At 36.7% G+C, this 16,179-nt stretch overlaps 2 protein-coding genes across 3 annotated transcripts; both read right to left on the bottom strand.

Annotated features, from left to right (window-relative positions):
• Positions 1–3,004: 3,004 nt before the first annotated feature.
• Positions 3,005–11,355, bottom strand: LOC140748966 (ubiquitin carboxyl-terminal hydrolase 3). The gene is made up of 10 exons (XM_073081940.1): positions 11,064–11,355; positions 9,342–9,486; positions 8,553–8,901; positions 7,641–7,994; positions 7,194–7,342; positions 6,855–6,972; positions 6,520–6,648; positions 6,058–6,200; positions 5,565–5,711; positions 3,005–4,562 (listed from the first exon to the last, which is right to left on the bottom strand). The coding sequence occupies exons 1-10, from the start codon at positions 11,152–11,154 to the stop codon at positions 4,400–4,402; spliced, it is 1,788 nt and encodes a 595-aa protein (XP_072938041.1). The 5' UTR covers positions 11,155–11,355; the 3' UTR covers positions 3,005–4,399.
• A 982-nt stretch (positions 11,356–12,337) lies between these two features.
• On the bottom strand, positions 12,338–16,018 carry RpS17 (ribosomal protein S17). 2 transcript variants are annotated; one of them, XM_073082219.1, is made up of 4 exons: positions 15,857–16,018; positions 14,394–14,402; positions 13,555–13,706; positions 12,338–12,608 (listed from the first exon to the last, which is right to left on the bottom strand). In XM_073082219.1, exons 1-4 carry the CDS (start codon positions 16,001–16,003, stop codon positions 12,362–12,364), a joined length of 555 nt encoding a protein of 184 aa, XP_072938320.1. In that variant the 5' UTR covers positions 16,004–16,018; the 3' UTR covers positions 12,338–12,361. The 2 variants fall into 2 exon arrangements, with proteins under 2 accessions (XP_072938320.1, XP_072938319.1); XM_073082218.1 differs by lacking the exons at positions 14,394–14,402; positions 15,857–16,018 and adding an exon at positions 13,848–13,972.
• Between the last annotated feature and the right edge of the window lie 161 nt (positions 16,019–16,179).

Raw genomic sequence — 16,179 nt, 5'->3', positions numbered from 1 at the left:
CCGAGCAGAGATTTTTCATCAGTAAATAGTATACCAGCATTCAGCATTCAGCATTCTTTCAACACGGAGAATGATACAACGGAGCAATCATGGTTTAAGCGATTTATAAAATGTATTTTATGTTGTAAATAAAGGTGGTAAAACTTTACCTATTGACTTGATTGTATAAAAATAACCTAAAGTGGGTTTTACAGGCGTGGTTTCTTAAGATCTTTTTATCTGAAGTGTATCTAGAAAATATGTGTTAATGTGTAGCTAGTTTCTCCGTTACGATGTCCACAAAGCAGGCGTCCGCTCTGGACGACCCACGCGGGCTGGTCCCGTAGTTCGTAGCGGAAATCCTCGTCTGATTTAGCCTAACACTTGTTAACAAAGACTTCTTTGAATTGGCCGCGTGTATGCGCCGCCCACTGCGCGGGTGAAACCAGTCCATGCGCGTGACTCTATTGCAAACAAACACGCAAGCGTACATTCGTAGTCAGTTTTAGCGTACACGCGTAGACTATGGACAAAGCACATCGTCAGAATTCTTTGCTGAGGTGCAGTGTCTAATTATTTCCATACATATCCATTATAAGTTATATACAAAAGGTAATTATAAATAAAACAACTCAACTGATTTTAAGTTTGCGAATTTATTAAATTCAATCACTATTAACTTCCAGTAATTGAAGTACTTACACAAAATAAACCTGTTATTCAATAAGGTACTTTGCAAAAGAGAAAAGTTCACGACACAATAAAACCATCAAATTGTTCTATGTACACTCAATTTTCATACTATCACATCATGGTTCACATACACAATTCTGACCATAATTCATAAAGCTATGAGAAAGATACAGGATTAGCGATTTAAAACGAATATTATGGATTTGCTGATCGGAATATAGCAATTTACAATGTTGCCTTTACAGACGGCGAGTAAACCAATCTGACGTTACTTCCTGCGCAAGCCTTGACTTTACAAACTTCTAATTCGCTGTCGAATCTAAGTGTTGAGCAACGATAAGAAGTTTTAAAAAACCCGAGAATATGTGAATAGCCATATATTCATGCCGAAATCATTTACCCCTCATTCAAATTCGCAGTAATACAGTAAATTTTTTGTATCAACTGAATAATAGAAGCGCGTTTTCTTAATCTTTCATTTGTTGCAACTTCAGAGCGAACTAGAAGTTTGTCGCGACATCTTCTCAATTATTTTTTACTCGTGCTAAATTCAGATCGCAAAATTTCTACTAAAACTGACACAATATTGTCAAAAGCTGCTGCACTTGTATTAAATTTAAATGAATTTCATCGCGTTATACAATACGCTAACCCCGACGATAGTAAATGTTCACAGGAATGTAAATCTCATGAGTCTCCTGATCCGTTGATTTCATCGAAACTAAAAACGTCGATATAACTTAACCTAAGAATTCTAAAATGCATCGAATGGCATGTTTACTTTCTTTGTACCTCAGTGAAGAATGCAATACCATATCACATGTTACACAAGAGGCCCTGAGGTTGAAATAAAACAATACAATATTATTTCAGAATCATTTGTAAATGTAATAGAATGTAATGGAAGAAACACTTTTCAAATCATGTTTATTTTAATAATTCCATGTTCATTTTAATATTTCTGAACCGATTCTAAATTATAAATCACTTATAAATGTTATGCAATATTCTATTTTTAGGGTTTCTACATTGGGAACCCTAGTGGGCATTTGTGAATTTGAAACAAAAACCGCTCTGAGGGACAAAAAGCGTTCATGATTGAAGGGAAATATTTTTACTTTTATAAACTTTAATCTCAATTTCTTTTAACATTTGCGGTGTCATATTTTCATTAAATAAAATTCGTTTAATTTGAAATAGGTTTTTTCCGTACATTTCTATTTACTTGAACTCAATCCATATAACATTGATTTGTCAAGGACTGCGTATTCAATTTAATGAGTATTATTATAGGTGATAAACGCTACTTGACAAAGAATATTATTTCTATTGTCAATCTCACAACTCGATATACTCGAACTCGATATACCAATATACTCGATATAGTTCGTGCAAATTAATTATATTCTTATTTGCGAGTTGCTAAGAACACTGTGACAGTAAACATTGATCGGTACCGACAACCGGCGCCATCTTTATAACCGATAGAGCATATAATGTTATTCACTGAAAATCGGCGGAATTGTAAATGATTTATTGACGAAAACTATATTTACAATCTGAAACCAAAGGGTCATCAACTTCGTTTAAGTATGCCCAACTGTAACGCTTAATAAACATTACAATTACATTATCAAAAAAATTGTAAAAAAATAAAATTAAATTCCATTTCCATTCGCACAAAAACTACTGAGACCAGCTCAAATATAATCTAAATTGCTTCACGAACAATGAACGTTTACCTGCAAATAATTTGATATTTGACTCTTTCTTATCACGCGGGTTTTGCGGATCTAGCCTGCATGTGTAGTACTCCTATCCTATCGTTTCATAGATACATTTCCCACGCATGTGTTAGCAGAAAAAGCAGCGAGTTAATTCACACATCCGGGTGAGACAAGTATGTAAACATAAACCCGCGTGACAAGAAAAGGCCTAAACTAAGTCGGGAAATGGAAACGTGTTCACATGAATTCATAAGTGAGTTTAAAAAAGATACAGTCCACTTAAAACTTAAACGATAAAGAAATTCGTTTATCTTATACACTGGGTACCATGCATTATATATAAAGATGAATGAATACTAGATTACTATGTAACAACGTATTAATTATATGAATTCACTAACATTGCTATAAGGGGCCATCCAACGTCACACTAAAGAGTTTTTTTAACCTAATCCCGTTTTTGTCACAAGTTGCCATTTGTATATTCCCCTACCTACTGTGACATCACACTTACATTTGATTAGTTTAAATATGATTAGAAATCTTTTTAAACTATTTACTTTATGATACATAATTATGTATCATAAAGTAAATAGTTTCTTTTAGTTAGGTAATAATATATAACTGCTTAATTTTACAACAAGTGTTTTAGTCACAAATTAATAGTGATGCAATATAAATGACCCCTATACCAACGGATACAAAACTCACATTGGCTGTTTTACAGAACATTCTTCAAATATGTACATCAAAAATTCATACATTCAGCTGAAATCATTGATAAATGAGTTGGATAAAATGTAAATGCAAACTCCATTATCTAACGTTCGCTTCATCGACAGGCAGAGCTACCGTGAATCGTTTCAAACAAACAATTCTAACCAACATTATACACTTAATAAATTCCAGTAAATTTAAGGCAACTGTTGAAATGTTCGCACAATATTTAAAATCTACGTTTATACGTTATATTTGTACCATAAATTCAAATTCAACGAATTAATAACAGGGCATCTGGGATACGTCCTCAGTAGATTTGAATATCTTAAAAACACTTAATTAAAGCTATTCCGAAACGATTGCTACTCATGACCAGATCGTTGTTCATTTGGTAGTTAATGCTTGTTATCTTGTTGTATGCTGTTTGGATTAGAGGCTCTCTCCTATCAAGCGGGCCCGCGGATCTGGTCCGCATGTGTCGCATCCTATCAGTCACATACACTTTCCTGTCACGTAAGCGACACGTACACAGGAGAAGCACTCTGCAGCGGTTTCGACTGCACAGAAAACCCGCGTGACAAGAAAAAGGCTATAAAGCATTAGTAAAACAATTTCACTAATAGGTAAGTGATAATCGTTTTACCCAAGCATATCCAAAGCTCAAAGCTAGTTCAGACAATGTCAATTACTCACCGTGGTCAATCACAACGATCGTCTTGGCGCTCACGAATACTATTTATGATGAATTTAAGAATTAGCTGAGATTAATTAATTCTATTTAAATAACTTACTTCATATTTGACAGCCGGTGAAGCCAATAATTTTGCTAGTAGCCATTAACGTCATAATTCGTCCGGGGGTACCTCTGCTCTCGGGGAGCGCGGGGTGAGTCCGCGAGACATTCGTTCATAGTACGCGTGCCAAAGTCGACAGCCGTATATTAAGACTCGAATTGTTCCTGGCAGGTAAGGCTCGATGACATCGAGGATCGTCTTCGCACATTGCTTAAGTCGTGAGTAGCGAATGAGTGGTGCACGTGGAATGGGATAAATGTTCGAATGGTTTTCGTTGGTATTGATATTGGAGTGGGAAGGGTTTAGCGTTTTAGTGTCGGGGAATGGAGTGGAGTCATAAATGTTTGAGACGCAGTCATCGACAATGATTTCAGGGTCAGCCATCTCGATGTCAGTGTCAACCATGTTGATGTCTGCGGCGTTGGTCTCCGCGATGTTCATATCCGCGATGTCGATGTCCGCGATGTCGGTGGCGGCGGGTGGCGGTCACGACCCCGCGGGTAGCGCGGGCTCGCGGCGGATGTAGAACAAGATGTAGGGCTTGCAGGACGCGACGGCGCTGACGTCAGCGGGCCGCACCGTCTGGTCGTTGAAGTGGAACCACTGGTCCTCGTTGATCGCGAACGCCGTGTAGTGGCCCGAGCCCGCACTGCAAGTAAAAAATTTTTAGATAACTTATTGGATATAATATGAGTTCATAGTAAGATGTCAATTAGTCTAGTACTTCTTAAATGCCTCTCGAAATGATAATGCATTATATAATGCATAATTAAAGAACGATAACGTGTTCTTATATTTAGTGTTAACCAAGTAAACAACAACCTAAGATCAGCAGTAGTATTTTAGGTTAATAAAATAACGTGACTGAACTCGCAACATCGACATGTCATCATGAATCAATCCACAGTAAGAATTATGACAGGACGGAGCGCGACATGTCCAGCGCGCTCAGCGGGAACGACATGTCCGTGTGCACTGTGGGCCACGTGTTGCACTCACCCAGAGCCGTGGTGCACGATGACGGCGGCCAGGTCGTACAGGTTGTTCCCGAGGCCGGAGCGCCGCGTGTCCGGCACGTTGGACAGCACGAAGCGCGACATGTCCAGCGCGCTCAGCGGGAACGACATGTCCGTGTGCACTGTGGGCCACGTGTTGCACTCACCCAGAGCCGTGGTGCACGATGACGGCGGCCAGGTCGTACAGGTTGTTCCCGAGGCCGGAGCGCCGCGTGTCCGGCACGTTGGACAGCACGAAGCGCGACATGTCCAGCGCGCTCAGCGGGAACGACATGTCCGTGTGCACTGTGGGCCACGTGTTGCACTCACCCAGAGCCGTGGTGCACGATGACGGCGGCCAGGTCGTACAGGTTGTTCCCGAGGCCGGAGCGCCGCGTGTCCGGCACGTTGGACAGCACGAAGCGCGACATGTCCAGCGCGCTCAGCGGGAACGACATGTCCGTGTGCACTGTGGGCCACGTGTTGCACTCACCCAGAGCCGTGGTGCACGATGACGGCGGCCAGGTCGTACAGGTTGTTCCCGAGGCCGGAGCGCCGCGTGTCCGGCACGTTGGACAGCACGAAGCGCGACATGTCCAGCGCGCTCAGCGGGAACGACATGTCCGTGTGCACTGTGGGCCACGTGTTGCACTCACCCAGAGCCGTGGTGCACGATGACGGCGGCCAGGTCGTACAGGTTGTTCCCGAGGCCGGAGCGCCGCGTGTCCGGCACGTTGGACAGCACGAAGCGCGACATGTCCAGCGCGCTCAGCGGGAACGATATGTTCGTGTCCACTTTGGTTCTGTGTAAAATTCGTGGACAAATACAAAATTAATATTTCGAAAAAATAATAACACACAAAAATAAACCTTCTATCTTTCTCTTCTGGCCTCTCTTACCTCCTTCACGCCCTTCTCCTTCCCTTACTTATCAACTTCTCATATATTTTTTCCATTTACATATGTCCGTGTTTTTACAAGCCTTTATTAATCTTATTCTCTGTTAGTCCTCCCCCCTCCCCCTTTTTCCCTTCACTCATTCACTCTCCTTCTTTAGTCTCTTAATTTACTACTACTAAGACTACTATAGTGCACACAACATACGACAGAACTATACTGTGATTTAAAAGACCTATCTTATCACATTACCTGAAATAATTATGCCATCGAAATCTCTTGAGGTGTAAACATAGAACGTTGGGTAATCTCCGTATCCAAAACTGCTTAGTGGACTTCTGTTTACATTTACAACTGCTACAGAAGTAACGTTCTGTATCCGCTAGCTCTTCGACCTGCAACATTAACATCATGATTAGTAGTTCCCCATACACTAGATAGTATTTTCAGGCATAGATGGGTTTTACAAACCAGTTAGTAAACCTGATGTTTAGAGACTACCTGTGTTAACTGCCCAGGTGAAGAAGGAGCCTTCGAGACTAGAAATCACCAATGGAGTACCAAACTTCGATATCGAATCCCTTCATTTATTGATTTAATTGTAAAGTTGTTACTAGACACAGCCCTGAGATGTATACATAAGAGTGGCAGCTCCAGCGACAGTGCGGGGCAGGGCAGCGGCGAGTGTGGGGCTGCACGGGCAGAGGGCGGTACCTGCACGAAGCTGGCGAGGCAGTCGTGCAGCGCGACGGGCTCGTCGGGCCGCGCGCCGGGCAGCTCCAGCGACAGGTCCAGGAACGGGTCCAGCTTGCGCGACTGAGCACCGCACGCCAAGCACCGCACCTAAACACCATGGGTATTAGGAGCCTATTCAGTTATTTCGTCTATGTTCCGCTAGACAAACGTTTTCCGCAATTATATAAAGAAGATAATATGTAACCAACAGTAAGGTAATCAACATCTGCCTACCGTAGAAATGGGTGATCAATCAAATAAATAGTAAGTATCACTAACTTCACTACTATAATACTATTATGTAAAATACCTACCTCACTTTGCAAGGTTCCCCCAAAGACAGCTGTGACGATAGATGCTGAAGGGGCGCGGGGGACGAAGCTACTCTCCGCGCGCTCCGGTGGTAGTAGCTGCTGAAGTTCTGTGTGTAATCTACAAAAAAAATTATGACCTTAATCAAAGAATTATGTTGCCTTATGTGATGTGATATGATTAAGTGATGTGATAGTGCTATATTTGTGTTTGTTAAATAACCCAGGGGTCATAAACAAAGTTACAACAATGGCATCCCTCTGAGATCTCTAAATTTTCCTGATACAATAAGAATCTCACATGACCCAATTTCTAATAATTAACAGATCAATTTTTTTTACCTGTCCAACATATAACGCAAAAATTCATGCGCGTCCTGTTGCTGGTACCCTCGAAATCTCGGTACCACTTTCCATATCACCAGAAAGAGGCACTCTGGCGAAATTGCACCTTTTGAGCCACACCCACCAGTGTTCAGGTTTATTAATACCTGAAAATCAAACAAGTAAAACTTAATGTAAAAGGAAAATTACGTAGCACTAATGCAACATGCGTAACATGTATTGCAACATTTCAAATTCAAGATTAGGAATCTTGAATATGTAATGTTATGCCATAGCTCCTTATGATAAATATAATGAATGATTGATACAAGATGGTAACAAGCTGTAAGTTACTTAATATTTTAAAACAATACTGCATTAAAGGAAGACTAGACTACAAGTATAAGACTAGGCATAGATGATTTAGGAATGTTTTATCTTAATGTTAGCTTATCATTCTCTTACCTTTCTAAGTTCCTCTGCCATAACAACATCATGTACTTCTTGCCGTGTGTAACTTCGAGAGTGGTAAACCTTCCGTCCGTTAGTCTTCATCTCCAACGAGGGCAGCTGACTGAAGTAACAGCTGAACTCCTGTATATTATTTAAACTTTGCAACACTGCATTCATGAAGCATGTGTTACCTAAATTCTTTAAGCCTACAATCTTCTTGTCCCGTTGGCTCTTTCCGTTACAAGGAGACACTTTCTTCTCTTTACTTTTTGATGGTTGAGGTGCATTCTCTGTTGAACTGCTGTCTTCAGAATGAGATCGTTTCCGAGAGCGAAGCCGTAGATTGCGTACAGGTTCATCAAGTGACTGGAATTAATATATTATTGTACAAGTGGTAGGACAATGTTCAGTGTTATATTCCAGTGGCACCTACGACCGAAGTATCAAGCACTATTACCTTTAATTCGGTATGAGGGACTTTGTGATTAACTTAAAGTAAAACTCATCTTCTATTTGAATTAAATACATGATGAAATAAAAAAAAGCTTAATGCTATCCCAAACCAACTTTTTTTAAATTATGTACCTATTATAATAGAAGAGAAGACAACGAGCATGTAGTCCACCTCATGGTAAGTGCCTTCTGCCCATGTACATCTGTAATCCACCCCAGGTAAGATTAGAATTCCTACCTGAGTCAGCCCACAAATGCAACGCTACCCCTAAGGACTATGCTGGAAGCTTAGATAAGTATGTCTCCCTTTCCACACCCTTCAAACCAGAACACAGCAGCATTTCACACTGCTGTTATTAGGCAGAAATAGGTGTGGCTGTGGGTGTAGGTGTGCTGCCAGAGTCGAACAACAGAGAGTTCTATCAACTTCAGTTATTATATAGATAGAAGTATATTAAAACATTTCCTCACCTTTTTAGTTGATTTAGTTTCACTTGACTCAGACATATCCGTAAATGCATTAGGTAAGTCGCTAAAAGAGCTACATGGTATATCCGCTTCCCCTATATCGTCACCATTCTCTGGAGTCACTAGCTCTGGTGACGACGCGCGCTTGTCATTTTGTAAGGATGTACTTGACATAGGGCTGTTACGCCCTTCACTCCCATCACCGTCTGGGTCTTTACTGAGATCATCGCTTGCTTCTGTGTTGGTCACATCACCGTTGTTGTCATGTTCACGTATTTGCTTAATACTTTGTCTTATTTTACCTATTGTTTCGTCTTCCACGTCATTTGACACATAGTCGTCACATTTGTAACTGCAAAAGAAAATTAAATTCTGTTAAAATTTATACACATGAAAAGCAGTTATAACTGTGTTTGTCTTTACTCTTTGAATTCGTAAATATATTTTTATGATTTAATCTTTTGCAATTTGCAATGAAGTGTTGTTAAAATTTTTTTTATTTGAAATGGAACCTCACCAAGTATTTCATTAGAGGAAAAAATGTTTTGAGTATCATATCGATTTTTGTAACGGATGCTACTACGCTGGGGCAATAGGTTACGATAATAATATTTAATTATTATACATTTTATTGATATGATGTGATACAATACATAATATGATATGGATGAATAATTTTGTAATACATTTTTGTTTTGTAATAGCTTCACTTCTTGCATGTTTACACATTGATACATTCACTCATTTTTACTTTCATACAATATAATCAGTCATAATATAATATGATCTTACCAGTAAACGGAGTACACATCACAACTCATGCACAGCTGATGGTCATATGTTTCGGCATGCTGCTTGGCATGGCCGTTCATGTACCGACCACAGCCAACAGCCCCACATTGCAAACACAGCCAATTCTGTTCCCTTACTGCACATTCTGAGAAAATTAATTAATTTATGTTAAACAAATATAGCGACAGATAATAATAACACATTTATTTGTAAATTGTACTTAAAAGTAATAGAGGTAATTTTGAAAATACTGAAGTTCTCATGAAAGAAATGTAAATAATTTGGTATAATATGCATTGCAATGAAAACTTTGTGTGACGGAAAAAAATTGACAAACATTTTTGTTCAACGTTAGCTATACTAGAAAGTAGATTGCCTAACATGTAGTACAAGACAAGAGTACTGCTGTAATTATGAAGGAAAACGTATAAAACAGGGGAAAATAGCACAGATAGTTGCTGTTACAGGCCCCACTTCAAAAAAGTAAGCATGTAAAGCATATAATAATAGTAAGTTAACATGAGTATTAAAAATAATATGGCAATTCTATAAGCAACTTTGAATTGACCAAAACATAAGTTATCATTATAAACCTATACTGAAATAAAACCACCCATATCTGTAGCTAAATTTTCCAATACCTATGTTATATTTAATCTTAATATCTTGCTCACTGACATTCCTTTTTTAAAGTCATGCTGTGAGGATTTTATTATACAGTTGTTTTAATGAATTGGCTACATTTAAATACCTAATTGTTGTGCTAAATTATACACAAATCAAACATACATTCCTGCAAAATTATAGTAAGGTTTAATTTAATTTTGTACTATATAATCATTAATCAGCATCGTTTTAAATTAGTATGTGCTGTCTTGTGTTCCTAGTTAATATATAGGAGTCAAGCATTACTGTGTATAAATGAAAGCTATAAGTAGAGTTAGGAAAATAATGGTTTTATTATATTTTCAGAGCAAAAAATTGATATCTCCAAACATGTATTAGAAGTGGATTGCTAATTTGCTACAGGTATTTTGATCCAGTAAGGATTAAAATCATACCTATTAAGTACATTTTATAATGTAATATAGCAATTAATTGTAATTTAATTTAATACTTTTATAAACATTACATAGGGTTTTTGTACTTTAATTAAAAAATGTTAAAGATGCACAAAATGTTAATTGGAAAGGAAAATAACATTATATGGAAGTAACTGCGTGAATAAGTCCGAGCTTATCTGGATCGTATACGGTAATTTTCGATACGCCGCTGATGTCAGAGATTAACCTAACTACGCAAAATCAAATCTAAACCAACAATAATGTAAATGTTTTGGTAAGTGAGTCATGTTATTCCGTTTTCCGTAATGAGTATCCGTGGCGTCGATGTCGACGCGATCATTATATTTGGCGTCAGTTGCCGTGGCTCGCCTGCCATCGATTTTTGCCCCGCGAGTTCTCATCGCGACATTGTTTAATTATACGTACAATCTAAATTACATGTGATTGAAATTAATATAACGCATCGGAAGACGTCAGTCACGGTCATCCATGCCGCACCCCCCCTCTCGCACCTCTTGAACAGCTGATTATTTTAAGTCCGCTGTATTGATTTTTCAAACTAACCTCCCATTAAAAATGCGTTTCGCATCTTCCCGCACGAACCCAAGCCACGAGTGTAAATTCAACACAAATATGTAAAACAAATCCATTTTATTACCTGAACAGTTGAAGTTCTTTGTGATCGTGGTGTCCTCAACTATGATATCCCTGTCCGCCTTGATGTTATCTAACAAATGCGTACATTCCATTATTCATAATAATTATAATCTATATTTTACTATATGAGAGCAGCTTTTTAATTCATAGAAATCAAACAAGATTTACAGCAGCGCTATTACAATACAAAGTACTTGAACTCCCGAATATGAACGAATCGAAAGCGACTTATCTATTTCACACTTTGAAAGTTTGAATAGGTAGGTGAGCGAACGAGCAAGCAAACATGAAGCAAACATAACAATTCGAACGTTCGGATACACGCAACAATGCTAGATTAATTCGTTTCGAACAGATATCTTGTGTAATGCTACGCCCCTTCAATCACTTGCATTTTAATTTGAATATTATAAAATAAGTATAAAAATATGTAATAATGTAATATGTAATCACAAATAGTATGATTCTTCAGAAAATATTATTGTCAGTTTACGATCACAGAATCCCGCATCCATTCATTCGCACTTGGCACAAAGTTCATTAATGTTGCCAGTGCATAAGTTTTGGCATTTTGGGAGTTAAGAAAACACGAAAATGTATTCAAAAAATATATTTAACCATATTTAAAAATAATATTCATTTCAAGTAGGTACATTATATTGTGTACGTAACAGGGAAACCTGATTCTAATTTTAATGAATAAGCTGACTACGAATGCATTTCCTACTTCACAATTACCTTATTTATGGCTTTACTCAGATTCGCCACGTCGCCATATAGTTTTACGAAATTACTAAAGCTAAGAGCAATTACATTTAAACAATCATTAGGATATACACTTATCTCCTTTCAGAATCATTAGAGTAAGAGGCTATAGGCCACCACAATTGACCAATACAGATTACTATGGACTGAACATTTACTCATGACACATGGATTATTCTTAGATACCTATCCACAATAGAACAATATTCATTTTAACACTTTCAACAGGCAACAGAATTGACTTAAGCTCTTTATACTTCTTTACAAAAAACACTAGAATGAATTCAGCAATGCCCTAAAAATTTGATTTACTTTTTATAAATCTATATGTTAAACTAATTTTACTAAATAAAAGTAATTTTATTGTTTAGACAGACACCAAATCATAAAAAGGACTAAAACCTGTTACTTACAGAACATACGTAGTCGATGACCTCCTACGTCATAGTCATTGATTATCATAACAGTTTTAGAAGTTGGAAGTGTTATTATATTGTAAATAAAACAAAGTTTGATAATTAGTGTTTATTATCCTTAATTACGCCTGCCTCCATAACCGCCCTGGGTGGCCGGTTGAGTGAGTTGGAGACCATTGATGTTATTGAAGTCCAGCATCTTCAACATGTCCTTAGTGTCGGGGTCAACTTCGATGATGTCATGCTCCAGGGCGGAGACTTCCGGCACATAGTTGTCTCGTCTCTCACGCTCCTCTTCCTGCAGCTTTATGGAGATACCACGCACTTGGGAATGTCTGAGACGCCTCATGAGATGTGTGGCAAATCTGGAATCGATAAATCAATGAATACTAGACATTACAAGTTTGTGATTTGTATTTTTATTTATTTATTTATTTAATCAAACTTACATCTGACAATACAGGCTAACCTAATATGTTAGTGTTGTGAAACAAAATTAGTTATATTACTAATTTTGTACATTGATAATTAAATTAAATATGAATTGGTAATAAATTAAAATTACATAAAAAAAATCAAATTTGGCAAAAAATCATTAAACATCAAATATAGTTAAATTAAACAATAGTCCAAGAAATACATTTGTGAATTAAAGTTAAGACACATACTAGCAGACAAGTAATTGTGCCACCTACTAAACCAAATGTGGCTTGCTTGAAGAGAATGATTTCTAAGTTACTTTTTAATTAATTGTTTAAATTTAAATAATGAAGCTTTAGTGACACATTAATTTGAGTGATATATGAAAACAATCAAAATAAATAGATAGAAAATACAGTAATTGAGTGGCCTATATTTCTCATCTGCTAGTATATTTGGAGACTGATACTGTCCAGGCAGGACAGTATGATTTCTACTTTTTCTGCATATACAAAATCCACTAAGATAAGATTTCTGACATCAGAACTGTATAATGTACAATGTTCAGACATCTTGAGGAGAAATGGTATAACTGAGATTAAGGTGACCTCAATAAATATAATAACTGTAGTGAGAACTTAGCATCAGATAATTAGTTGTCAGCTTATCAGCTTATAAATTATAATAAAAATATGTTTGACCATACACATGATGTTTATTTATTTATCACAACAAAATGTGTTTCCTTTAATAAACGAAACTTATTAAGATTATGGTTTCATATGCAAGCAACAAAACGGAATATATCATAATAAAATTAATAACACAATGACAAAATCCTATAAGAGAACGTAACTAACAACTCAACCACAAGTAGTAACTGACACTTACCCTGCAATTTTATTACGAAGGGGCTTCGTAGGAATGATTGCTATTTCTTCGCATATTCTCTTATTGGTGTCAAAATCCAAAGTTAATCTTGTGTAGTACTTTTCAATAATAATCTTAGCCGCTTTTTTGACGGTCTTAGTCCTAACACGACCCTGGAAAAATAAAGGTTAAGTGGTAAATTAAATGTTTTACGTACATCTAAATAAACAGATAATTTCCGAAGACAAATATGTTCATAAAATTTACGCATGATTAACATGATTTCCTTAGATTTATCGAAAATAACAAATTACCATTGTGAAAACACTGCAGCTCTCACTTGACAGGTAACAGAAAAGAAAATGACAGCGATGAGTAACACAGACAAAACAAGATTGTATACATTTACATTTACTCTTTAGTTTATGGTATATGGTGGTGTTAAATTTTGTAGATTCCTAAAAATAAATGTACTTTTTAAATAATAAATATGATCAGTGATATTAATAATATTTGGGTCAATACAAATAATATACAATAAGTTTCGTAAGCGTAGTACAAGGGTTTTATAGAATTTTCTTTAAAGTATTTTTTTAAATTATTTATTATCCCATACTTACAACCAAAGAGTATAGTAACTCATGCTTACAACTATGTTTGATTAATAAACTAAAATAATAAAACAACTGACGATTCTGGTAGCACAGAGACAAGGGCATAGACAAACTGGCAAAAGAAAAAGCATAAATAATCAATTCATTCTCTTTGGTTGCAAATCAAATCGGTCGTTTGCGGATCGGCGATAGGTTCATTTGGCGCCTTGTGTAAAATATATTTCCCGGCGTATTCGCGAGGTCGACTGTATTATTCTGTGCCAACCAATAGTTAAATTAAAGGTCTGCGAATTTAATTCGCAGATTTTCCATTTGTAATTTGTGTAAACAGCTATCAAAATAGCCGGCAGGATGTTTTGGGGTGAGTCTTGAAACCGGCAAACCACCACGTGTTTTCATCTGTAGCACATTTTTTAACATATTATCATGAATTTAGTTTAGTATTTAATTACGTTTTATCATTAGGATTTCTGTTTCTTTATCTAAGGGATATTATTAGTAATTCTGATTTATCGTTACATTTCATTAATGTCAAAATCGTGGTTCCCATCTATTGTCTAACATCGACCCATGGGTTCTCTTGCAAAGGTTAAAAATATCACTTATGATAAATATACTTTTGTTTTCATTGCCACTCTACGACTCATTAATTTGTCTTAATGCAAAGATGGGCACGTATTGAATATGATACAAGTGACGCCATGTTGGTACAATTTCAAAATTTTGGTTTTAAAAAATTATGCAGAGTTCAGAAGATCTAACAAATTAATCCTCTAAAAAAGTATCGGCACTTAAAACCAAAGTGACATTTTGTTGAAAAATGAGGTTACATATCACAATACAATTTTATAAAAGCTAAAGTTTTTTTTAATAATGAAAATGAATTGCAAATGAAAAACAACTAACTTTTACTATAATGTGAACTAAAAAAAAAATGTATAAGGAAATTTTACTAAACAGCGAAATATGAACATGTTAAGTCTACAATATGGTGCAATATATTTTTAGATGATTAATCAATTTCATCCTGGAGATCAAAAACCAAATATTACATATTAATTGTTTGGGGTCTCATGTAAGAGTTTTGGCTGATGTTCATTTTTTGCGATTTATTGCACATAGTCTTAATAAACTAAAAATATTATATATAATATAAGATTACTTATAAGTAATCTTAATATAATGTAAGCGTTGCATCTCTCTACATGAAAAAAATGAAAAAAAAATAATTGCAATTTCCAATTTTCAAAAAAAATTATCAGCAATAAACAAACAAACAACAAACGCTTTCTACACTCACAGCCCCACACTAGGATTCCCTTTGTCGTGGGTGTCATGGACACACACATAGACAAATACACAAACACCCAGACCCAGAAACAGAAATCTAAATTCATCATTCAGATATCTGTCTGGCCGGGAATCGAACCCGGGACCCTTTGTGCGTCAGACCGGTATGGTGACCGCTCCATCACGCAGGTCGTCAAATTTTCTAACAGTGCATGACGTATATGCTGAGCTATTGCAGAGCTTGATAGATGAGGTTGTGTACTTGATGTTATATTCTGAATCCACACATTTAATGACACAGGCACAGTGTTTCTTGAAATATATACATTTCAGTATACACACATTAATGCACATTTCCATCACTTTTCCAAACATTTAATATGAAAGTTTTGAACATTTAGCAATTAAAAATTTTCTACCACAGGTCTTATCATGGAGCCAAACAAAAGATACACCCAAGTGGTGGAAAAACCGTTCCACATATCCCAAGCAGCTATGGACATATCCACGGGGGACAACGAGTCCTGCCAGGTCATGGTCGTGGTTGACGGGAAGAACTTCCTCATATGCACACTACAGAAGACCAAATGCATACAGGTGCCACTTGATCTCTACTTCAAGACTGGCGACTCTATATCATTCTTGACTAATGGTAATAACCTTGATATGTTTCATATATCCATAATTATATTTAATGTAATGTAAAGTAGTTCTTTTGTTTTGGTTGATGGGAGTGGATGTG

Source organism: Epargyreus clarus, unplaced genomic scaffold, assembly GCF_041222505.1.
Source record: "Epargyreus clarus isolate Ecla_fem2 unplaced genomic scaffold, WU_Ecla_fem_2.2 ptg000017l, whole genome shotgun sequence".
Lineage (NCBI taxonomy): Eukaryota > Metazoa > Arthropoda > Insecta > Lepidoptera > Hesperiidae > Epargyreus > Epargyreus clarus.
Note: the sequence above shows the minus strand (reverse complement) of the source record. Positions and strands in the feature narration are given on the sequence as shown.

What these genes read in the sequence shown, in the direction of transcription:
- LOC140748966 (XM_073081940.1), bottom strand. Translation starts at nt 11,154, where the DNA reads ATGGAATGTACGCATTTGTTAGATAACATCAAGGCGGACAGGGATATC. An exon ending in TTGCGTTATATGTTGGACAG is followed by an intron (nt 6,973 to 7,193) that starts GTAAAAAAAATT and finishes TTTTTTTTGTAG; the next exon opens with ATTACACACAGAACTTCAGC. An exon ending in GCCTCGCCAGCTTCGTGCAG is followed by an intron (nt 6,201 to 6,519) that starts GTACCGCCCTCT and finishes TTAATGTTGCAG; the next exon opens with GTCGAAGAGCTAGCGGATAC.
- RpS17 (XM_073082219.1), bottom strand. Translation starts at nt 16,003, where the DNA reads ATGAGGAAGTTCTTCCCGTCAACCACGACCATGACCTGGCAGGACTCG. An exon ending in CTTCGTAATAAAATTGCAGG is followed by an intron (nt 12,609 to 13,554) that starts GTAAGTGTCAGT and finishes TATCGATTCCAG; the next exon opens with ATTTGCCACACATCTCATGA.